The 25,996-nt window shown below is 38.1% G+C and overlaps 1 protein-coding gene across 2 annotated transcripts; it reads left to right on the top strand.

Annotated features, from left to right (window-relative positions):
* The first annotated feature begins 471 nt into the window (after positions 1-471).
* LOC121650708 (dual specificity mitogen-activated protein kinase kinase 6-like) lies at positions 472-10,834 on the top strand. 2 transcript variants are annotated; one of them, XM_042002391.1, is made up of 12 exons: positions 472-791; positions 4,212-4,281; positions 4,871-4,919; positions 5,004-5,117; positions 5,295-5,414; positions 5,498-5,614; positions 6,214-6,265; positions 6,567-6,694; positions 7,179-7,256; positions 8,062-8,201; positions 8,491-8,536; positions 8,792-10,834. In XM_042002391.1, exons 1-12 carry the CDS (start codon positions 773-775, stop codon positions 8,867-8,869), a joined length of 1,011 nt encoding a protein of 336 aa, XP_041858325.1. In that variant the 5' UTR covers positions 472-772; the 3' UTR covers positions 8,870-10,834. The 2 variants fall into 2 exon arrangements, with proteins under 2 accessions (XP_041858325.1, XP_041858315.1); XM_042002381.1 differs by having other exon boundaries at positions 472-806.
* Positions 10,835-25,996: the final 15,162 nt, after the last annotated feature.

Raw genomic sequence — 25,996 nt, 5'->3', positions numbered from 1 at the left:
ACATTCTTATGCACCATTTGAATCTTAAATACCGAAATGGGTTTAAGTGCAATCCCATTACCAGTACTCCCTTGTATAAAATAGTTGACTTGCAACACGTTAGAAGCTATAGCCTATAATGCCCTCATATTTGCTTTTACTTATTTTGTGTGATTTCTTTCTTTCTTTCTTTCTTTCTTTCTTTCTTTCTTTCTTTCTTTCTTTCTTTCTTTCTTACTTTCTTTCTTTCTTTCTTGCACATACATTTTATCTAACCTATACATATTAATAAAATGCGCCAATCAAAATTATGATGAAGAAATGTATGTAGTGATCTGTGAGCTATTTCTCAAATAAACTTTGATAAAGCAAAATTAAAGCGTGACTGAGCAGAAGTGACATGTTTACTGTTTACGAGAAAGTGTCCACACCATGAAAACGACATCTCCCGTGGGGCATAGCGTGAGAACGGAAATGCGTCATCACGTCGTTGGAACCTTCAGCTGTCAGACTTTGGCCAGCTCAGTGCAGGTTTTGTTAGCAAACTAAAGCGAACTGTCCAGCTTTATTTAAAGTTGTGCATTCATTTTCAAATAGATTTTTTTAGCGCGTGAGCTGGTTATTTGTGTGCTAAGGTTGCACGGGAACTAATTTCTTGGTTTTAATCGCTGCTAGATCTTGCACCGCAAGCCAACGATCCTGAGCGGGTGTAAGAGTAGATGCAGGGAGGGAGGGAGTAAAAAAAGGCAAAAGTCTTTGTGCTTCCCTTCCCCCTCATCAAAGCAAAAGGGAAATGTCTGTATCAAAAGGAGGTAAGCAACCACCAGGTAAGCGTCTTTTTGCCACTTTTCTTCTTTGAAGAAAGCGTGCACATTTTTAAAAAACCGAGGAGAAGTGTGGCGGAGAGTAATTTGGCTAGCTTTTTATGATAAATGTAACCTTGCCAGGTGGAAACCTGCATGTATGAGAAGAGGAAAACGAAGCTAGCCAGCATGTCTTTCCTGCTTTGGACGAGTGCATAAAGTCTCTATACAACCTGATACATACTTTAGAAATCACACACGTACGCATTGATTGCGTATTGATAGTTTTCCGTTATTATTTTAGCCAAGCAGTCACACTTGCACCGCCTCGTTGAAGTTCCCGGGTTGGGGTTAGCTAACAGTTTTTATGACAATACAGGATTTTTGCCAAGCTGTAAGTTTTGAACCAACTTGCGCTTCAGCTGGAAACCACCATGTTTAGTGTTGTTTAAATTCTACTTCTCAGTAAAGTGAAGCACATTGAGACCACAGGTGTTTGGCTGCTTTTGTTTCACACCGCGGTAGCACATATTTTTTTGCCCCACGTTCATGAAAAAAAGCAGCCGTTTCTACATGGGAAATTCCTTTATTTTTGAGACAGGCCTACAGTGATAAGGATCCACTATACTATCACAAACATAGACTTAGCTTCGAAGCTATGCTGTATAATTACTGTTCACTGTTGAAGAAAATGCACTCCTTAGGAAAAAAAATCAAGATTCTTCGTATGCGTCACACGCACAGCATGATGATGATGATGTCAATTTACATTTCAAGTTCACCGCTTGTGCTGTTACACAACCATACTAGCGTTACCATGGTCGGGAGCACACGCTATTTTGTGAGGGCTGTTTAGTTTGGCTGGGTGCTGCTCAGGCAATCTTTGTCCTACAATGGCATGTTTTGACTTGCAGCACCAATACTGAGTGTAGCCTCCCTTTGTTGACAGTTCACTGGTTTGAAGCAGGTATTCTAGCTGCGCCACTTGTTCTTTGCTGCTGTAAAGCAAAGGAAGTTTTGGGGTGTCTTTATAAACGTTTGCTTATTTTTTCTCTCGGCTGCTGTGCATTGCTGAGTTACGTTTAAAGATTTGGTTCTCCCTTGTAGCATTGATAGGGTGGTGTGGAAGATTATCTGTGCATGAGTCATCATTGTCTGTATATGGACCTTCTCTAAAGCGGCTGCTTCCTGATGGTGACTCTTCACACAGCTTGTGACACTAGTGATCTCATGCACAATCCAGACATTTTTGTTAGTACTGCATATCTATTGCTGGACTGCTGGGGATTTTCCACAGATTATTTTTTCCTCTTGAGAATGAATATATTTCTTGCATAGTTAATGAATATCTGAGTGGAAAAAAGTGTCTGCACTTGGTATGATATTAGTCTTTATTTAACTCAACTTAGCACTGCTGCTCTGCGTGACTCTATCTTTGGAAATTCTTAGTTTTCTGCCGTTTTCTGGGTATATTGTTATCTAATGTCATGCCATTTTCCTGTGCTGCTTTGATAAACTTTTTTTTTTTTTTGACTGCAGCTGTGGCTGATGTCATGGCTCTATTATTTCCAGGGCCTCATTTTGAAGATCAGGCAGGTCCTGCAGCAGAAAGCTGCAGTGAGACTGGCCTCTGTTTGCCCCAACAGGGACAGCAAGTGGGCCAAGTAAAGTGACATCATATTTCCCAAAGGGTCTTGACAGTTGCTGTGTTTTGAGCGGATGTGTCCAGTCTGACTGGCTATGAGTCATATCCCAGTCCACAGCCTTGGTCAAAGTGTCCCTGCACACACCAGGTGCTGGGACTGCTACCTGAGAGGAGATAGTATTTCAAGGCCATTAATACTTTACAGTACACAAGCACTAACTCAGGCTTAAGTCAAATTATAATAACTGATTATGCATAGTATCATTTAGCAGTTTACCTGCTTTAGAAAAAGAAAATTAAATGTGTAAAAAACGTAAATGATCTCAGTACTGCACTGCTTTGCTTGCATGCTTCCTTGATTTTTTTTGCATGAGCAAAAGCATGTCTTATTTGTCAGGTCATTAGTAGCCTTTGAGTCCTCTTGTTTTATCCCACGCAGAGGAAATGCAAAATCTATTTTTGACTGGGCATGTGTGAGTAAATTACACTCAATCTTTCCCTACCACATGAGACTACTATAGTCCGCCCAGACACTGTGTACTTATTTTAGGCTTGCAACACAAAACGGATGCATGTTTCATTGGTGGGCTGCAATATCAGTAGTCATTGGCAATATCAGAAATCTTTGTAAAAGTGCACTTCCCTTCCAGCTTAATCTGGCAAGGAGGGGTTTACCCAATCAAACTTCCTCCACAGTGTCATGGTGTAATGCACGCAGTGGCAAAGTCAACCCCACAGTAATAATGAAATGCTGGTGTTATAAAGCATCCACTTTAAGCAAAGGTGACTTATCAGCACATTAAACTATCTTGTCTTAACTGGTAGAGTTATTACACAGCCTGGTGAGGCTTGTATGCAATAACCAGTAAAATCTGAACTGCTTTTCATCTCATCCTAATGGGTGAAACTGAAGCTTAGCAGTCCTAGCACATACAAAATAAGCTCATCTAAAGTATTCTGTCTTTTACTCAATCTCTGCAACAACAAAAACATGCTGAATGTGAGTGTAAGTGTCAAAAAAGAGGTTGAGTTTTTTTCTCTTGGCCTCAGCAGCCGTGTTATTCTGGCACACATTCTGAAACTCTTGGGAAGTCCCACGGACTGCCGGTAAGCCATGTTTATGAATGGACTGATGTCACTGATTTAACACAGAAAGGTCTCAAAGCTGTGCAGTTTACAGTACAATACTCAAGGCATTATAAACTTTTTTTTTTTTTTTTTTAAGTAGAATTAGACAGTGGTATCTCATATTTTAGCAATGATGGATGGCTTTTTAGGGGGGAAAATCACAAGAGGAAGGATGACTTGATTTCATTTTACTCCCTTTTCCCTGCTGCGTTTGAGTCATCACATGAAACTTGATTAGTCATGTAGGGCTCATTCTCTCTTTGGCACACCTAATCTTCAGTGAGGTAACTGATCATTTACCGTTGCTTTTCTCAGTGGAAACTGCAACTTTATTAAGACGTTTAAAGAACTAGTTAGGGAATTCAACTAAATCCTGAATAGATAATACCATTATAGGTCATTCAGCTGACACCAAGTGGTTTGGATATGGATTAAGAACCTCTTTTGTGAGCTCAAATTTTAAGTCAGTTTTGTTTTTTGTATTTTTATTTTTGTTTGTTTTGTTTAGTTTTTTTTTATTATTATTTTAAGGCAGGCTGCTTTGAGTTTGTAGATGAGAAATCATGCTGAGCATTTGGTTGTATTTTGAGTAAAAGTAGCTGCTACAAACAGCGCTGAGTTCTGAGACGGTGTTTTTTTCTTTTATTTTTTTTAAGGGAAAAAGAAGAACCCTGGGCTGAGGCTGGCCAAAGAAGTATTTACATCTCCCTCACCAGCAGCTGCAGCGTAAGTCTCATTTTTACAATGAGGTCATACCTGAAACTGCACCAGTACCACCAAAGAGAGTCACTAAATTAGAAACCTTGATAAATGTGTTGGGTTTGTTTGTATCAGTATATAGACCTTTCAATAAGTAACCAGATGCAGCAGTACAAAAATATAGATACCTAACATTAACATAATCTGTCCACTAGAGAGCACTGGGAAGTGGAATCAAAGTTTGAGTGTATTGTTAGTCCTGAAAAATAATAGCAACAAATAGAAGACATGGGATGAGTGTAATCTAAAGAAACCAGGGTTCACTGTTAAGAGAAATGCCATAATTTGCTTTTTGGCTGTATTTGATAACGAGAGATTTCCAATGATAGGAGAGGGGATAGCTCTGTCTACAGACAGGATGCTGGTTGCATATTTAAAGTAGCTATCAGCTATTAAGTGAACAAATCCAGGTACAATAATGCTTCTCATAAACTCCCTTCAAACCACATTAAGTATTTTTTTTTCCTTCATGAGTTTAATTTTAATCAACATTACTGATATATGTGTCATTCAAAGTTATTTTTGCTCATTTTCAAAAGTTGCTTTCTGTTTGCAGGCCCCCTCGAGATCTAGACTCAAAAGCTTTTGTCACAATAGGAGATCGGGTAAGGTTGTGTTCTTCTGAAGCATGCTGGTCTGTTTTCTGCTCTACATTATTAAAACTTTCTACCCCCCACACCCCTGTCAAGAACTTTGTGGTGAAGGCAGATGACTTGGAGCTGATTGCAGAGCTGGGGAGGGGAGCGTATGGAGTGGTGGACAAGATGAAACATGTGCCCAGTGGTGTTATCATGGCTGTTAAGGTGGGCTGAGGAGCTGTTGCTGTTATCCCAATTTATTTATTTATTTGTTTGCACTATAGTTAAAAAAAAATCTATACCCAAAAGTCATAGATGTATCCATTGTGTGATCTTATGTAATAACAGAGGAGGTTGATAAATGTGAAAGTGATAGTAAACCTGTGATGCTTGTGTCTCCAGAGGATTCGGGCCACGGTCAACACTCTGGAGCAGAAGAGGCTTCTGATGGACCTGGACATCTCCATGAGGACAGTGGATTGCTTCTTCACAGTGACTTTTTATGGTGCTCTTTTTAGAGAGGTAAAACCAAAAAATAAACCTCATTAAGTTATTACCACCTTGTTCCCATGTTTCTAATCATCTCTTTTTATTTTTTTCTTCAGGGTGACGTTTGGATCTGTATGGAACTGATGGACACATCTTTGGATAAGTTTTATAAGAAGGTTATCGAAAAAGGCAAAACCATTCCCGAGGACATCTTGGGCAAGATCACAGTAGCTGTACGTCCTTTCTCTCTTATGCTACAGGCAGAAAGCAAGATATGGAAGTTGAGCTTCTTTGTCCTTTTTGCTAGATAAGGAGAACATTGATTTGTGGTTATAAATAACGTAGTTAACAGCAGCTGCATCTCTCTCTTGTTTTATAAATAATTATGTCATTGCCAGATAAAAAAGGAGTGTAGCTGGATGGAAATGCTTATCAGATAGTTAAATTATTTGTCAAGAAATCATCATCCAGCAATTCCCAGCAAAGCGACAGTCACTCACTCTTGCATTTCTGCTTGTTTGTGTACTAAGAAGACAGGGAGTGCATCATGAATGAAGTGTCACGGTTTCATATTGAAAAGCATCCTAGAAAATTCATTGAATTTTCCGTAAAGCTGATGCTGTTTTCTCCATTTTCATCTTACTCCAATGGTTTTTTGAAAATCTGCAGCTGGATTTTAGAATGAAATAATGTCAGCAAAGCTAACAACAAGCACAGCCGCTCTGTATTTTATTGAACTGCATGTTGAATTTCAGTTTTAATCACTGAGACCTCATCAAAGCGTAGGGTACATTACATAAAGAGCTTATTGTTTTTGCTATGTTCTCCACAGATTGTCAAGGCATTAGAGCATCTGCACAGAAACCTGTCAGTGATACACAGAGGTAATCAGAAGATCCCAATGTAGTTTTCAAGCTCTCTGTGATTTTTCTCTGTGTTGTTTTGCTGTATTCTCTCTTATATAGCCTGAGATTTGTGGACTCCATGATCTCTTTTAAAAAGCAGCTAAAAACACATCTTTTTAAACTTGCTTTTACTTAGTTTTATTTGTTTTTATTCTCTCTGTATTTCTGTTATTTAGTGTTTTGTCTTATTGTTAAGCACTTTGTGATTTTTATCTTGAAAGGTGCTATATAAATAAACATTTACTTACTTATTTATATCTCCAACAATGTCTGTGTCCAGATGTGAAGCCCTCCAATGTTCTGATCAACACTCAGGGCCAAGTCAAAATGTGTGACTTTGGCATTAGTGGGCACCTGGTGGACTCTGTGGCCAAAACAATGGATGCAGGCTGCAAGCCCTACATGGCGGTGAGTGGGGACTGGGGGAGAGTCCTGGAACCAGATAATAGCAAAAGATTCTTAATAAAAGAGCTGGTCTGGTCTTGAGTCTGATAAGATGATGCATCAGTTGAAGTAAAGCCTGATGCAATATTTGTTTTCCTTTATTGAAACCCGTCAGGGTCTCACCTGTGGTAGATTGCAGCCAGGACACGCTCAGCTTGGAGACTTGGGAGAAAGCACAGTAGCTGCTCAGCGTATCCGGCTGATGATCAGCTTAAGTCCTTCAGGAGTTGTCAGACTTGTTTGATAACTTACTGACATACTCTTTTAAGCTTTTTAACATCACTCCTGGATGTAGCCTAACTAAAGCTGGCCATTACTTCTAGTCATTACAATTTCGCATTGTATTGTGTCTGACACTGACACATAGACAGTGATGCTAAATATGAGAGGCACATTTTTTGCTCTAATCATATCAAAGATGTTTCTAATTATTTACCTTTCCTTGCAGCCTGAGCGGATCAACCCAGACCTAAACCAGAAAGGCTACAGTGTGAAGTCAGACATATGGAGTCTTGGTATCACTATGGTGAGGACAGTTGTTGAGAGACATTTGATCTTTGTTCTACTCACAGAAAATTGCTCAGGGAAGTCTGTGCTGCTTTTTCCTTTTTGTTATCCATGGTATTACTTACAGGTGAAGTGTAGATTCAACATAACAGGAGTTTGAAAACATCTTTTGTCTGCTAGATAATAAATCCTTTCATGTGTATTCAGTGTTTTGCTGCTAGAGTTTCACTCAGATGTTGCTGACGCCAAACTGCAAATGTTAGTTTAGTCTTATATAATCACAAGTTTTCCATAATCTAATCACTCTCATATGACGTTCTTAGCATAATATGTGTTTAATTTACATTCTTGACCACAAAATGTATTTCAGAGATTATAATGTCAGACTGGCTTTTGACAAAGAATACTTTAATTGCTATTGTCTGTATTTAAAGCGCTACCAAGCCTTGACTAATGCTGAGTCATGATGACCCTTGGCAATTTTCATAACTGCCACGCAGATCCCAGGTTATTAGCAGCTCATGCCTTCCTCAATTAATATATAACAGGGCTTAAAGATTTACAGAATCTTTTTATTGATTTAGCCTCGACTTTAACTCTTTATTGGACATCACATGAAAGACACTTCCTGAAAAATTGGTCTAATGTTGCGGAACAATGTAAATCACACATTTATTTCTCCAATTAGTCCAAAAGCTGTAGCATGAAGCCATCTAATATTACTTTAAATATAGAAAAAAAATCATAGTACAGAGTTTAAAAATGATAGAAATTTAGCTGTAAACGTGCAGTCCCTGTTAAATCAGCCTTCATTTGCATCCTAGATTGAGCTGGCCATTTTGAAGTTTCCCTACGACTCATGGGGGACCCCGTTCCAGCAGCTGAAACAGGTGGTGGATGAACCATCTCCACAGTTGCCTGCAGACCGCTTCTCCCCAGAGTTTGTAGACTTCATCTCCCAGTGGTGAGCCTCACACAAGCTAACATAATCACACTAATCATTATGCTATATTATAGCTCAAAAGAAGGAGAAATGACACAGATGCCCAGATGGGGGCAGCGTTTGCTCTGTTAACTGAAATAAGTGCCATTAATACAATATGCCAAGCTGCAGTATGATCCGTATGTAAATATTTGCACTTTAAGATTTTTTTTTTTTTTTTTTTTTTTTAACAAAAAAAAAAATGGTTATTATTTGCTGTTTTCTCTGTTTTCTTACTTTTGCATTAATCTACTTCTTTGTTTAATTACAGCTTAAGAAAGAAGCCAAATGAAAGACCAGCTTATACAGAATTAATGGTTTGTTCTTTTTTTGCATTTCATTGCTACTCTAACACAAAAAAACAAATGTATTATCTGCTTTGTCTCCAACACTCATTCTGTCTCTGATTCTTGTTTTTGTCCACAAGAGGCCAGGCTTATCCCATTACCCAACCAAGACTACATTTGTCTTTTTATTCTAAATAGCAAGGGTTATAAATTATACAGGTATAATTTAGATTATTACTTGTCACTCAAGACCATATTTCTAAGTGTATTCTTCTTTTTATGCAGGAACATCAATTTTTCAAACTGCATGACTCCAAAGAGACAGATGTGGCCAGTTTTGTCAAGGCCATCCTGGACCACTGATGGGCTCCCTCCAGGCTCCACCTCATCAGCATGGGCAGGAGCTGTCAGCAAATGAACCAATCGCGATACATTTCTTTTTTCTCCCCCCCCCCGTTTTAAATTTCACTGGAATGACAGACTGTCATGCACCCACATACAACAGGGGGATGACCCAAAGACTGACAACAGCCCAACAGCACTGGAGTGTGAGAGCAGCAGTAATATGAACTTTTATGGTCAACTGGAGAGGTTTCACTCCTCCTAGCTTCCTGTGCGAGCAGTTATCCCACATGACAAATATGAACTGAACCTAATTAGTTGTTTGTCTTGTTTTGCTTTTGCCCCCACCATCTTTTTTTTTTTTTTGTTTGTTTTTTTTAATCTCTCTCCAAAACAGACAAGAGCCAGCCATTGTTTGTTTGTGACACATATTGTTTGCATACTTTGAATTTCATCTGCAAAACCAACAGTTAACATGTATGTTGTTGTGTAGTGAAAGCTATATTTGCATATCTGTTTGTATGTTATTTCATTATACAGAGTTTTGATACTGTATCTCGTTGACATGTGTGAATTTTACCGGACTAGAGCCTTTTTGTCAGATCGTATCAGGTTTGACCGGCTTCTACCCTGATGTGATTGGTCAGTACAGGAGCTGTAGCTGTCGCTGGACAGCCTGAGGGAAGTTCTGGGGCTGCAACGAAAACATAGAAATGTCAAAGGTCACTTTCTGGGCAGGGGGGCTAATTCCTAGAGCTGTTGGCGTGAGGCAGGAATGTAAAGCTTTCCCTATCATAAGCGATCTGTGGTGTTGTTCTCCACACTGACCACTGTATTCTTCTTTATTGATTATCAGAGTCAGCTCCAGTGTTGATTGTTATTACCTGGAAATATTCAGGGGTTGCCTAATCAAGCTTAAAGCTTTATCAATTTCTATGTGCCATTTTGAAAATTGTTCTCACGAATTACTACATCAATTGTTTTGTTGTTTTTTTTTTTTTTTTTTCCTGTCCTCTTTTGGACTTGCTCTGGTCTGCATTTTGATTTTATTTCAGTAAAATGTAAACTTTATCTCCCCTTTGCCCATCTTCTCAAATCTGAATTCAGCATTGTCTTTTTGTAAGAGGCACTTATGTTTTTTAGTTTGATTGTTAAAGAGAACTTATTATGCCTTACAGAGACCGTATGTTAGGGCTAGGGAAATAATTTATGTGTTGAAAATGTAAATATTATCTCCTTTTTTAATGTAACATGGCACTGTTCCAACCTGTTCCAGTGCAGCTGAGTGGTAGAGTGGTTGGTATTAGTTTCAATGCAGTGTGAGACATGCACACAAACAGTGCACACAGGGCCAGCTGACTGTATTACACCTATTTTGGACTGATGTGCTGTCAGGCTCCACTGCTCAAGTTTCTGCAGCCTAAAAAGATGTCCCCCCCCACCCTCACCCCAACTTTTTTTTTTCCCCCCCTCCCTTTTCCGCAGGGCATGCGCTCCTTGAGCGCTGGACCAAGATTTGCTTATCAGTCTGTGTTGGGCAGCAATTATCTCTTCTGTCAGATCATACTATGCAGAGCCCCCTGGACAGCCAGTAAGAGGCCCTCATCATGTGCCCCCCCAAAGTGTTTAGAGACTGGCTAGCACTCATTGCCTCTATGGTTTACACTGTAGTGCTACTTTTTTTCATTTTTTTTTTTCATCAAAATTAAGCAAGTTAGGAGTATTTATGATTGTGAATAATAAGGGAAAGCTAGCAACACCACAAAGAAGCTGCTGTTATTTTCTTATTTTTGTTTTTCTCCAGTAGGCCTTCTTTGGATGGCCGTTCCCTTGGTGTGTAAAAATAAGTTTTTACGCTGATCACAATAAGAATGGAACACTTGCTCTACCTCTTACTCCTTCACTATATTTGCCACCTTTTCACTGGGTGGGATTGATAAACTTGAACTATGGAAAGACAAAAAATAAAGGCTTTATTGTTCAGTATATCTGTGCATGACTGAATTTTTCTGGCTGTATGTATTGCTCAATATGCGTTTCAGGATTGTTAATGTAATTACCTCTTACTCCCATATGACTGATAACTCCAATTAAGACTCACTCCTGCAACCACACACCCTGAGATGAGAGATACTGAAGCCAAGTGATCCAGCTGACAATAGAAAGACAAGTTGTTGAGTTTCCGTCTCTGACCTTTGTCCTACATCTGTTACCAAGACCTTGTGTTCCATTGCACTATTAGTGATCGTGTAAAGAAGGTTTAATGTAATGAAAATGTGATTGATGCAGGGAAAGGAAATGGTACACCTGGCCTCGGCACCTATATTCACAGTCCTATCGTAACCAAAACCAGCTTGCTCAACTAATGAAAAGTCTTTTTACCGTATGCTCTTCATTGCCTGAGCTCCTGTAATCGCCTCACCTCAAATTTAGTTTAAAACAATTCACAAACTTTTAATATGTCAGAGTTATCAGATTAAGCTTTATCTTTTCTTGTTTCATTCATTTTTTTTCTTTTAATGCCAGTCTATATAGAAAGAAAGAAAGAAAGAAAAGCTTAAGATTTTGATTTTATTATATCCATGAAGGTTCTCATTCATCCAGCTCATGGTATCCAACGTAGGCTGGGTCATTCAGCCCTGTTAACAAACCATTCATTTGATACAGGTGTGTTGGAGAAGGGATGCATCTGTAAGTTGCAGGATAGCAGATCAAGAGGACTGGACTTGGACACCCCTGTTTTAGAGTCAATGACTGTCACTGAGAGTCATCCCTCACCTGAGGTCTCATTAGAGTAACCATTGTCTATAGTTTCACTTGAGGCTAAATGTGAATTGGTGTCATCACTTTCCTTAGAAGAGCTTAAATGATGCTGTAGGTGGGGGCGAGGTGACATCTCATCCCTTCTCTGTTAAGTGAAGGTTTCTCTACTCTGAAATAAAGAACATATTCAAAAGTATGTCCTTCAGCATTAAGATGACAGAAAAGAGTTGAGTCCTGGCCTGATAGTTGGCTCGCTATGTTCATCCGTTAAGTACCTGTTTAGTTTCCTAAATGTAGAGCTTGTTGGAGTCCTCACTGCACTGAACTGCATAAACAAGGATGATATTTTGAAAGTGTGGAATCAAGTCAGTAGGATGATCAAGTTTCTGCCTGATGTTGTGGCTGGGTTTGAAAATACATTTCATTTTGTTATAATCTTTTAAATATAAAAATGGTAATTTTCACTTTGTTATGCAATAACTCAGGAGCGTCTATCAGGATATCTGACTAAAATTAAAAATGAGCAGGGTGAGCCACACATGCACTGGCAACATGGATTTGAATTAGGTTTTAAAAATTCAAAATTCAAGGGTCATGCACATGCGTGTCCTACATAGCTAAATTTCTTCAACACTGCCACTATATATATATATATATATATATATAGTATAGCATATATATATACATATATGTGTGTGTGTGTGTCTGTGTATATAGTCTCCTATGACTGAAATCAGTCATGGATTTGTTCACACCTCCAAATATTTGAAACAAAACCAGGAGATTAGTTTCCTTTTAAATTTAAACAAGCAAAAGAAATTCATGTTTGCACATGCGATTTAATCGAGTCCACATGTGAGAAGGTGTGTGGAAAACCATGTCCCATCCGTGGTTCATTTCACAAGTCATCTCCTCTTGGGATGCAAAGGTGCTGGATTTAGGTTCTCAGGTGTTCACCTCTGATAAAACAGCAAGTCATGCATGTGGTTTGTTTTTGAGAGCTCATCACGGTCAACAGGTGTTAATAGCCCTAATGTTGCTTAGGGCTATTCTTCTTGCTTTTATTTGTAAACATTCTTATGTAAGTACACAGAAGGGGAATGCACACTTCTTGGCGAGTTGTGATTCTTCAGGGTGTGTGATGAATAAAAGAATCTCATTTTGATGGCTTTTTTAGAGCCGTTTTTATTCTATTTATTCATTTGCTGTGGATGTTAACAGCGGAAACTAACAAAAGCTCACATTGAGCAGACTGCTCTGCCCTGTGTCAGTCAAAGACCAATGACTTCATGCCAGAATGAGAAAACTCAATGGCAGCGGACTGCAGGGAGTGCTCCAGTGCTGCGCAATACCAGGGATTCTCAACCAAACTAAGGACATTCTTTTTTAGAAAGACGTCTTTTGATGAATGATGACTTACATAATGCTTCTTAAAAGATTGCCGTGTGAAGGGAAAATAGCCAGCATCCAGCTGAATTGCTGTCCCAGCTCAGATGAATGTAGACTGTGATGCAGAAGTGAAACACAGTTTCTCTGAACTGTAAATAGACATTGTAAGAACCCAGCAGGGCAGCAGTAAAAGTAAATTGCCCACTTATTATGAGGACGATTGATAATATTATAAATTCTACACAAGCCCATTGCTTTAAAGTAAATAGCTGTATGGAAAATGTTTGATTTTAAAATATGTTTGAGGGAAGGTTCAGTTTTATTGATTCATAACTGGTGGTTATTTATCCCAAGAGACAATGCAACACAAATAGGACTATTGACTTCTTTTCGGTATTAAACATGTGGAAACAGGTTAATGTGGGTTTACACATTTCCAATTATTTCAATGGCTTCCCTTATTAATAGTCTGTTGTACATTTTTTTGTTTCATTTTCATTTGAAAGGTCACATCCAACGAACAAGCATCAGTGATTAAATTCATGCCTACTTTTTTTAAGCAAAGTTTGGGAACGTTTCCTGTTGCCCCAAGGGGCCTACAGTTGGATAGAGGAGTGCCAGCAAGACATGGTAAGTATGTGCACTCCACTTTAGTAATGTTTCCTTAATCTTCTGCCAGATCTCACGACCTCCTGACCTGCTCATGTTCTAGAGATGGAAATTCAGCTGCAGTGTTTTGCAAACCACCCAATAAGTCAATAAAGTGTCTCACATGCACACATAAATTGTTTCCATACAATCAGCTGGACGATGAATGTGTTGGGACAGTAATGATAACTGTGATTTTTTTTTCTATTAATGGATTTAACTGTCAGTGGGGTGATACTCAGGACAGCATCCCTTATGAAGCCTCCCTGCATTCGTATCCATGTGCCTGTATATTCCATGTCAGGGAAAATGTTCATTACGAGCATTCAGGTAGCAGATGTATAAGATGTAGAAGTTTGTCTTCGATAAATACGACACAAGGCCCGCCTGTGGTGAAAATTTAGAATGGGTTCATTTTAACGAGGAGGGTAAAAGAACATTTATAGAACAAGGTACTTCTTGGCCCTGGGCTGACACGGCACATCCTTATGCAACGTGCTGTCCTATATGGGCTCCCATTGCACTGAGAGTCTTTTGGTCTGAGAGAAAAGGAGGTGGGGTGGTGAGTGGTTCTGGACAGACATAACAGACTGGCTATCCTCAACTAGTCCCATTACAGATAGGGCACATGAACAAATAAAGAACATTTTATATAATACATGAGGCAGACAAGAGAAAATGTTCTGTTGCCCAGATGTTTCCTCCACCTTCAAACATGGTGAGTTTGGTTGGAAATGAAAAATGAATAAAATACATATTGCCAAAAACCTACATAGCTTAATCTGTTTGCTTAATTTTCATGGTTCAACAATTAGCTTTACTGAGGTTGAATTTTGTTTGTAGTTCAGAGACAGTGAGCTAACATTGCCATGCAAATGTTAAGTTTTTTTTACAGGAGGAAGACAAAGCTTGCTTTGTTTCTAAAACAATTCATTGTGAACAAATATATGTTATTTTATATCTATAAAAAAACTTTTTAACACTATTGTGTTACATTTTCAGATCATGTACTTCTGCAGTAGTGAACAGACAAATCCTGTAGGTTTTATTCTGTCAGTATTACCTCAGTATTACTGATGGCAGATGATTATAACTGATGCACACATCCTGTATTTGTAATAAGCGACTGATTGATTCATTGTAAGACAGTGGACTGTATTTATGTTCACTGGTGTTTAAAACCCTGCCATGCAAAGTTCAATGTTCACTTTAATGTCAATCCATAAGTTAAAAACATGGATAATTAACATTTTCACCCAGGTCCGACATTAGAAAACATCATAATCATTAATACACACTGTATATAAAATACATTAACTAAAACTAACAGTAATGACCTAAAAGCATAAATGAATGCAACACAGTTAAAACAGAAGCAGCATGTCAAGAAAAATGCATTAACTATGAGTGATACAAAACCTTGTAATTAGTACCCATATCAAATATTTGGAGTAAAAATGGGTGAATACTGAGGAATAGGTCCAAATTAGCATTAAGCTAAAATATATAGCAATTGAGAGGAGTATCAGAGGAAGTTCATGTGGCAACTTTTCAGAAAAGTTGATCTCCTTAATAATTTACCACCATTGATTACTTGGTGAAGAGGGCATGAATATGTTTGAATTCAAACATGCTTCTTACACTTGTGTACACTTATGTAATGCAGAATGTAAAGTTCCACCCTTCTATGAAAATTCCTTTGGGGGATTTCTGTGCTCTGTGGATTCAAAGGTTTGGGCGACAAAGCTAGTCCTGAATGTGTCTTCTACAGAAAAGAAAATGCCTCAGAGGCTCTTGTACAGGATGAGGAAATTACATAATTACATTTTGTTGCGATCTATGGGACTAAAAAGAGCCATTGGCTCGGGAATGTTCATTGGATTTCTTTCATCTTCTCAGACATCTCAAAGCATTCAGTAGCAAGGGTTTCATAAATGAAACATCTTTAGCTGAATTAACATGTATATATATATATATATATATATATATATATATATATATATATATATATATATATATATATATATATATTATAGTATTACAACCAATAACAGCGCTTTTACATTCATAAATCCCTCTGTATGAATTCTAGTGGATTACAATACACAAAAATGATACAGGGTATAATCCAGGGCTTCCTTTTTGTTAATCTAACTCTGCACACAGCTCTTGAATGTCAATGTCAGTTAAATGGTCACAGTGAACCAAAGCTGATTTAACATTTAATATAAGCAAAGAGAGAGAGAGAGAGAGAGAGAGATGGAGGGATGGAGGGAGAGGGGTGTTGCTATGGAAATGAGCCATATTGTATATGGTTTGTGTTGTGTCTTCTCTGTTGTGCTGAAATGATACCTGGACAGCTAAGTGATTTGATAGTGTAGCCTAGATGTTGTAATTAAACCCTGAATCACAAATTAAATGTATCCATTACAAATTACTTTACCAAAGCAAAACCTGAGATACTGGCGTGCTCCTGTGTTGTTGTTACATGCACATTGAAGAAGTGTATTAGATTGGGCAGACATCATGTGACAGCAAATATTTCTTTCTCATTATTAGTGCTCCTGATTAAATACAGACAAAAATCACATCACAGCATACTTAATACAGTGATGGCTGGTTAGCTCAATTGGTAGAACAGCAGGTTCCCATGTGGGAGACCAGCGTTTGAATCCCTCAGGGGACGAGGATTAACAACTTCCAGTTTGGTCCTGAGGCAAGACCCTTAATGCTACTGCCTAACCACTGTAAGTCACTTTGGATAATAGCGTCAGCTAAATGATTGTAATGTAATTTATTCAGACTACACAGTGCTGAGATATCTTTTCTTTCCTCTTTCTGTTTAGATACAAATGCCACTCTGTTGATGGGCCAGTGCGTCTGCAGTTGTCATTCATCTCTATGTTGTGTCCTAGTTTATGGCCTCCGTAGAGAGGGTAGAAGCAAAAGTTCTGTTTAATTAAGAGATGATTCTTCGTTGGAAATGCAGAGGTTTGAGCCACCATTACAGCATGAAACATAAATATATCAATAATGGTCTATACCGTTGCAGCTATGAAGGGGAAACAAGGAGGGTCTGTGTTGTTTACTGTATGTTTCAGATCATTTGGACTATTTTAAAACCTGAGACAGCCAAAGAAGGTGAAAGTTAATATCTTCGCATTCTGGAGCAGAAGTGTTGTGAGCTGATGTCAACAAGTGGAACAGCTGCAGAGAGTCAAGCCACTTTCTCCCGTCAGCTCACAGCAGAAGGCTGAGCCCTCAACATCCCAATGTGATTGCTGATGAATATTATTTCAGTGCTATTCAGTTAACCTGTTTAACACACAGGGAACGTTTCTGCCAGACCTAAAGAACAAGGAAATTATTTATTTTTTTCCTGACCTTTCATCTCCCCCTTGCCTGATTACATAAATGTGTTTCCATGTTTCCATTGATGACCTCCAGCACGACAAGCAGCTATCGATCTCCCAACTGTAATGTGGTAGGCAGCTGGGCAAATGTGAAACTGCTCACATCACTTAGACTGCTCAAACTGCTGGAATATTTCCGGACAACACAAGCGAATGTGAGAGAGTTTTTGCAGTTTGCACCAAGACAAACCTACAGACAAACAAATCTGCACAGACAATGCTAATTATTCTTATTTTAGACATGCTGCTGGTGTAGCTGCTTAATATGTAGTTCAAGCCTGTTAGTTTGTTTCTTTCTTAAATTCAGACTGAAATAGCTCAGCAACCTGTTTATAAGTTCTGGGTTGCCATTAAATTTGGTATCTGTCAATCATTTTAATGCTGTTATGCAGTTTTAAGAGAAAAAAAAACTTAAAAATATATATATATTATATGCACTGCCTCTAGCACTACATGACAGCACCTGGGTCCAACTGGACTCAATGCAGTCTGACTATCACTTAATAATGATGTCCCATCTTGTTTGAATTCATGCTTGTGTTGTTCTTACTTTCAAATGTAAGTCGCTTTGGATAAAAGCGTCTGCTAAATGACAGTAGAATAGAATAGAATAGAATAGAAATATGATAGATATAGAGTTTTTACACATTAATAACATGAGTAAATCAATGTTTTTGTTTTGTTTTTTCTTTGTTGCCATCTCATGAACTGGTTTCTCATGGTGGGAAGCAAAGCGGGCAGCCCCCTCCCCAAACTAACTCAGGCTGTTTTCCTGAAGGAGAGCCTGTGTGTTCAGTACCCAGCTGGTCTTATGGAAACACTGATGTCCCCAGTGAAAGTAAGTGCAGAGAGATGCATCTCATCAAGGGTGCTTTGCTGCAAGTCTGTGCCTGTTAATGCAACACAACCAGGATTAAAAACAGAAGCAGACTGCTGAGGTACTGCTTTATTTATATATTGCTTTTTATAGTCAAACCTCAACTGATCTTCAAAAAAGGACGTCATCATCAGCAGAAAGACAAAGACAAGCAGGGCTGTCAGGTCAGCTTGATTAAACTCAGTGTCATACACTAATGAAATATGAAATTAAATAATGAAGTTTTTGATTTGCATTTTCATCAGAAATATCAGCAGTAGATAAGGAAATAAAGAAGATCTTAGGGTTACTTGGGGGACTATTGAATATTGCAGTGGCAGGGGCAGGTTTATAGTGCTTTAAGGATTAAGTTCTACAGTGGAAAAGTTGAAGGGCTTTCCTTCCAATCATATGATTTGTTTGCAGGAACAAAGCCAGCCTGCTACTACTACTCCTATCTCACAGGTCTTTGTGAATCCACCATGGAATGATTAGTATCCATGTCCCTTAACATGCCCCATTCACTTTCTTTTTTTTTTTTTTTTTTCTTTTTTAATTAGCGATGGAAAGTAATCGTCCGTCATGAATGGGATGACGTACTGTGTCTGAAATAGACCTGGCAAAGCATTTGACTTTTGTCCAGATTATTCCCAAGTCTGCCAATGTTTAAATGACACAAATAATCCGGGTTTCTGGGAAAAGGGATGATGTCCTATGCGTCTCCTTTTTAAAGTAATCTCTCAAGCTGGCAAAACAGTGTATCACATGCACATTCATGCAGAGCCACAGCACAACAAGAGCATTACTTTAACTACATTTCTGGACAGTTACTTACTCTTTTACTGTGTCAGTTGTTTAATTCTCTCTGTCTTGACATGAGCAGGTTGACTTTCATGGTCAGGTTGTTGTGCTACTTTCACAGTTTTGGAACTGACAAGAAAAGTGAACAGACCAGAACACAAAACTAAACCATCGGGTGTAACTGTGAACCCTGTCTTTAGATCAAGGATGTCCTTTAAAGGCGTGATGCTCCTCTCATGTTACCTGCTACTCTTATTAGACATGGAAATCTTGCCCTATTTTCAATGCCCCACTGGAGCAGAGATGTCTTCTATTACATGTTGGTCTTGAATGTTGCATTGTTTAGATCCCACTGGGGAAACCTGTCCTTTCTTTGGCACCATGCTGACAGAAATACTCTGTGTTTGCTGTTCCTGAAGTCCATAAATGTGTTACAGTTGTTTTACAATGTGTGCTATTTTAGGAGCTAATTTAGTTTATTGCTGTGCCATTGGACTGGCTTTAAACTGATGATACTGACAACATCATCATGCGGAATAACTTTTTTTAATTTCAATAAAAGACTGTGGAGATAAATGTCCCCACACACCAACCCTGGTATGCCTCTATTTCTGCCCTCTTGTCTTGAGGAGTTTCTAATCAGAAGTCACATGTCATTTCCTGCAGGGCTTCTGGTATTGTTTTCCTTATGGCAGACCTGCTTAAACCAAGCATAAGCCACCTCTGTAATCTCAGGACAGGCAGTACAAGAGAGAAAATTGTGCCGTGACATAAGCAATAATCTTCTTGCAGGGAGAAAATGTGTTTTCAGCAAAATGAAGAAACGAGTTGTTATTTTTAGAAAAGAAGGGCCATCTTGTCATTAGTAGGCAAAATGTTCTACATTTGAATAAATGTCAAATTAAAATGACCTTTCTTGTCACCTATAATACATCAGTGAGGTCTGAAGCTCATAGCTATACACTAGAGAATTCAATATTTATACAGAAAAGCCTGGATCCTCGCCCCATCTGTACCCTTTGGGTATCTTGTTAAAACCATCAAAAATGAGTATCAGCATCCCTCCCTCATGCCCCGGATGGCAGAGAGGCCACTGTTGCAGAAAACATCCACTTGTGAGGTCTGAAGCTGGGAGAAAATCTCACCTGGAAAAGAAAGAAGATGATATCGACCATCTGCTTAGTCTAGAGGGGATTTTATTGGCATGCTGCAGTGGAGTGGAGACATGGGGATGATTAGGTCTCCCTGGTGTCCCATTCCATGGGGTGCCAGGCTCAATGTCACTGCTGATTGGATCCTTTAATCTTGTTCTGCGTAAATTAAATCTAAAGTGGGGAGGAGGATGATTGCATTCATTTTGCCTTGTGCCCTCCTCTGTGTTGGTGTGTGTGTGGTGTTGTAACTGCTGCTTCCTGTTCCTTATGATCAGCAGTTACAGTATGAGACATATAAAAGTGTCATTTGGCACAATTTCTTCATTATAACTACTAATAGACCTTCAGGTTGATCTAGATTCTTCCTAGTTGCTAAGCACAGTACTTTCTCTGTGGCAACATTATATGCTAAACCCCTGGAGGAAGTGCTCAAAATATTAAGTCTATTAACTCACATGAATCCATTGATCACATTGCATATGGTTTTAAATGTCAGTATCAAAAACCTACAGTATAAACAAGAAATTAATAATAAAATTAAGTTTAAAATATGAGTGGTACCTTTTGCCTCATGTATATAGTGACTTAAGGAAAGTTTTAAATCTAGTTATAAATGTTAACCAAGTATTTAATCATACATCATTTGTCATTATTTTTTATAATATATTGCTGATAAACATTTAGTGTTAGCATAAATATTAAGATGTTTTATTCCAAAGACCAAAAACCTAATCAAAAAAGTAGAATTTATAAAAATTAAATTCTGATTAGTTTTTCTTCATGTAAAAACATTGATTTGTTAGTTATTTAGGCCAATGAATGTTGTCATTTGGATGCACTGTTCAGGGACTTGACAGTATTGTTTTACATTAATTAATAATATAAAGATAAAGATATTCAAATCTGACTATCTTCCAGGGAGATCCATACTGGTACTGATGTTGCTGGTCGTCCAGATATAAGTAACTGTGACTGTAAACTTTTCTTGGCTCTTGAGGATGTGCTACACATTCAGTGGAAAGATGCTTGTTCCATTAAGAAAAACAGTTTTACAGCATCCAGCCAGATTGGTTCCTTTAACATGCAGTCACCTGTAGGGTAAAGAAGAGTGAGTAAAGAAAAAAGGCTGTTATTTAAGTCCTTTGGGAAAGCTGGGAATGTGTTGACAGAAAAAAAGAGTATTTTTATTATCACCTGACACAGCATGGTGTCCTGGGAGAGAATTTTAATCTGGTTTCTAGTCTGAAAAAGATGATAATTCAGACATGAGGATTGTTTGATAAAGGCAATGTGATTTGGCTGCTAAGCTGACATCAACAGACATAAATAAGCATTGCACTGTGTGGTATTACAGCAAGAGCAGCTGGTAGTGTTAAGTGTTTGAATATAGTGGCTGGCTGGCTGGCAAGACTGGTTTAATGGTAACCTTTGTTACTGAAGGACTGGACACAGTTCAAAAGTATCCATCTCTCCTCAGCTGTCCTCATGAACAAGCCCCTCTCAAGTATCCTGTTTCTTAAATTCTCCACCTATGGTATCACTGACTTATTATACTTTATTTTATTTTATGTGATTGTGAATTTGCAGGATTGTTTTACTTTAAAGTCCCACGTCACTGATCCATAAACACAAAAATCCCCTTAGCAAAGATTTCAATGTGATTGTCGCCATTAGTTGTGTGACTGCGCGTATGACTGTTTTTTCCACATTCTGTGAATGGACATCTATTTGCCAATCAATACCTGCTCATCATCTAGCAGCTAGCAGCTAGCTTCCTGTCCTTTAGCAGCTAGCACTAGCTGCTAGCACCCAGTCCCTCATCCAGGCCAGGGAAGTTGCTCCAAGCTAACTTATCCTAGTGGCTTGCATTGATATCTTATTTCATCACTTCCTCACACCTCATGCAGATTAGCTGAACCTAGTAAATAGTCAACACTCCAGTTTTCATTGAATGACAAGGCTGCCTTACCTTGCCTTTCTGGTACAGCTTCTCTGACACTGTAATAACCCACAGTACAGGGACTACAATCCAAGTTGCCATTTAGTGATCATATTTCACTTATTTGCCTGAAATAATGTAATTAATTCCAACTTCTCTGCAAGTGGATTACAGAAATTAAATTAAGGTCAGGAAAGTTATGTATTTGTTACTGTTGCTCACTTTTGACTGCATCTCCATTAAAGGCAGCAGAGTCCTCTCTCATAGAACCAAGTCCTCTTTGTGCAGGATTGTTGACAGCCAACAATGAGCATTGAGAAGATATCCAGGTCAGAGAACCCAGAGCCAAAATCATAAAGGTCAGTGGCATGAATAGACATGCGCTTACTAACAGACAATGTGTGGAAACGACCAATGAAAATGTATAAGATCTAAAATGTGAACAGTAACATACCCTTAGCATGTAAGATGTTATGCAGAGTAATTGTTTGTCTTGTTTTTGTTTTTGTTTTTTTTTTATTTGTTTTTCTGTCACTGCTTCTGTGAACATACACAGAGTATGAACAAATATACATATTGTCTTTCATCAGGGCAGGGGAATGGAAAGAGCCTGAATCCCATCCAACATATTGTACCTAGTTGATTCTCCTCTTCCTCTCCTGAGTGTCTCATGACACTCAGCTGTCGAAGATGCAGCCAAAATGAGTGTCAGTTGCTGTGTTTTGTTTGGACACATGCTATAAGGTTATTACAGTTCAAAATCTTAAACTAAAAAACAAAAATTATGGAGTGAATGAGATTTGGTATTACATTCATTTTACTTTTACCTGTTGAAAGTTGTGTGGTTCAAAAAATGGAAACTGTGTTTAACATAAGAAGCAATTAAATAAAATAAAGTGAAATTAAACTCAGCAATGTATAGAGACATTTGAATTTCTTCTTACCACATTATCTTGTGAACACTTTGTATGTGCTGAGATCTATGTGCTTGACTAGCACAGCATGTTGTCACTCAGTTCAGAAAACATTTCTATGCTTAACTGAATAAGCACTTATACAGCAGCGCTGTTATAGGAGAATGATGACAAAATGATCAATTTCAGCTCTGCAGTTTAAAATTGATCTAGGTAGGTGTCAGCATTTTGCCCTCTGTGCCCTAATCAGTGACCCTGCTGTCATCATTAAGTGACTCGTTGGCCTGCACGCCTCCACTGCATCATCCTGCACTGTCAGACCCAGACCAGCCACAGCACTTACGCAATAACCATATCATCAGAATTATATAATTACCAGACTCAGTTCTATTTTACTTCAGTATTCACCTTTCTTTTGATTTAAGTCAACATTCATTGTTGACTTTCACATATTTTGACCCATCTACAGTGTTTCTAGTTGAGAATTAGGAATAGTCCAAGTTACTTCATGAGATCACAGGATGCAGCAGTCCTTTGCTTAGGATAATGCTCTGTGGTAAATGTATTGCATGACTATATGCTTGTGATAACCAGGGTTACACCAACAACCACATCATTCAGATATGTTTTGGCTTCATTCTCCAAGGAAGTTCCAGCTTGAAAAACGGGAGGGAATGAGTTATTTTTATTTAATGGTTATAAGTTGTGACATGTTCCTGCTCCCATCGTTTATGTTAAAATCATCACAAAACTTAACTGGAAGCCATGAAAAGTGAATTAACTACTATATTAGAGATGTCACATCTATCAGATGGATGAAATCAAAGGCTTTGTTTTCAGTGTTTTTAAGAATCTATCCATCTTTCACCCCTTCGAGGTCATGGAGGAGGGGCTAGAAACTATCCTAGCTAACAAAGGACCAGAGAGGGGTTACACATTTAAGAAGTCCTTTGACATAATAATTGTTGCGCCATCTAATTTCCCTGCATCTTTGTAGACAAATCACACGGATTATGTCTTTAAAACCAAGAAATTTGACTTACTTATTATCTTGTGACCTAGATGGTGGATAATCTCCACAGAGAGACGTGTGATACTGTTTTATCCTGTATATACTGACTGGATGGATCTTAAAACTGGTACCTGAAAGAGAATAGATCTAAATGAAACAGTTCATTCAGACATGCCAACAGCAACTCAGAACTAAGAGATATGAGACAATGTCACCCATACTGAGATAGAATTTGTCTCCACAATAAAAAAGAGGGGAAAAAAGAGAAAGATATTAAAGGTTTACAACATTAATCTTAATATCACACTGGATGACCTCAGCTGTGCACTTAAGACATGAATTTAGGCCCAACATATACATCTATCTACGAAGCGAAAAGCTCCGGATGTGGCCCACAAGAGATAAAACTGGCATAATTTTTTCTGATATAATACTCTTTCCAAATATATTCAGGAACGACTTTGTCCAGACTACAAATGCTTCCCTTTGAGCAATAAATATGCCTATGATGTTAATACATCCTAAAATGATGTCTATAAACGATCTCTCAAAGACAGCCACTGAGATACGCCAGAGCTGTTCCTGCTTTTGTTAAGAATTGACAGGCAGGAGGAGAAATGATTCACCTCCACTGGTCTTATCTTTATGTTTTATTAGTTTATGCTAAGGTCTGAAACATGGAGTATGTCAAAAGGCTTTTTATTTAAATGGTAATATAAGACAGATTAAAATAAAAATAAAATAATAAAAAGCAGATATGTCAATTTCAAGTTGTGTCGTGTGACACTTTGCTTTGCTGATGAGCTGCTTATGTTTATGTCCACCTAGTTAATCTGAATGTCATGTTGATTAGCCTATAGTTAATGAGGTGGTACAAGGGAATTTGCCAGAAAGACGTCATCAACATCATCGACAGGAGCTCAGAGGCCAACGCTGGCAGTCAATTTCTCTCAAACAGTCTATCCAGCATGGATTGAACAGCCACTGTGTCATTCTGGTAAAGGTTATTGCTCATGTTTCACAAGTTGAGGTGAAGCTTTTTGCTTAAATAAAAATTTTTATTTACTTATCTTTAATTATTATTAGAAGGAAACCATAAATATCATCACAAGAAGGGGTAGAAAAGACAAAAAATAATAATTACCCCCGTCATCAAATGAGGCAAAGTGCTTCCTACTTTGAATTAATTGAAATTTCTCTAGCAAGTGGAAAAATGGACACACTCCATTTTTTTTAACCAAAAATCTCAAACTGGAGCTTTGTGGCATTTTCATTGGCTAATGTGGAAAATGTCCAGAGGCAACACCCACTTCCTATGTAGAAACAAATCAAATCGGCATGCTGTCTCCCTGCGGATGTGTCTGATCAATCACTTGCATTCTGATATGTAGGCAGAATGCAGCAGTGGATGGAAAACAGCTCAAATTGCAGACAGGGTATCATACTTCAAACACTGGTTTGTTTGTGATACAACTATATTGATTACAAACATTGATTAATAGCAATTTTATGCATGTTAATGTTAAATTAGAGCAACTGGTGGGTAAAAGAAAAACAGTGTAAGCAGCATGTCCTCACTGGAGTATTGGTTTGTTATGTAATGTGTCCTTGTGGCCATGTAGACACATCAAACATCTAAAATCTATGATTTCTGAGGACAATGAAAATTGTTTAACCTTTCAGGGGAAAAATCCATCATATTAAGATACGATGTGTAAAGGATATTGTTGTCTGTTCATTTAAACACTGACTTTAAGGAACAGAAATCAAACTCTGTAGCAACGTCTACACATCAACACCTTTCCTCAAAACTTTCCACAGTGGAGAACACAATAAATTTCTACAGTTTACAGAAATAGACAGAGAAAAGCGAATGAGATCTTTTTTCCATTGCTCTCACTGAAAATGACTTCCAGCAGAGCAAGCATAGTGTCTTTGTGGGCTTTTGCAAATCTGGAATGAGTCAGTTTGGTGAATTATAATAAATGATGGTGTGAGCTGGGCTCCGACAGATAGCTGCCTGGAATTTGGGCCACATATTCAAATTAGAATGGGAGCATATGTGTCACACACGCCTTCACTCAACAGCTCCAGATGTCAAACAATTGTGGTAAAAATCTGTGATTTAAAATGTTTTTTTGTTTTTTTTTCCCAGACTTACATAGAAAAATGACTCAGTTTTCATTTATCAAATATGCACACACAATAACATAAAGTGCGGTTTTATTAATTCATTGACATTGTGATGATTTTCTTTTA

The sequence above is a fragment of the Melanotaenia boesemani genome, chromosome 2 (genome assembly GCF_017639745.1).
Source record: "Melanotaenia boesemani isolate fMelBoe1 chromosome 2, fMelBoe1.pri, whole genome shotgun sequence".
In the NCBI taxonomy this organism is placed as follows: Eukaryota; Metazoa; Chordata; class Actinopteri; order Atheriniformes; family Melanotaeniidae; genus Melanotaenia; species Melanotaenia boesemani.
This window is presented reverse-complemented; position numbering and strand designations above follow the sequence as displayed.

Bases quoted from the DNA above. Each gene is read 5' to 3' on its own strand.
- LOC121650708 (XM_042002381.1), top strand. From the start codon at position 773: ATGTCTGTATCAAAAGGAGGTAAGCAACCACCAG. The intron at 6,266-6,566 runs GTAATCAGAAGA...GTCTGTGTCCAG, and splicing joins CCTGTCAGTGATACACAGAG to ATGTGAAGCCCTCCAATGTT. The intron at 8,202-8,490 runs GTGAGCCTCACA...GTTTAATTACAG, and splicing joins GTAGACTTCATCTCCCAGTG to CTTAAGAAAGAAGCCAAATG.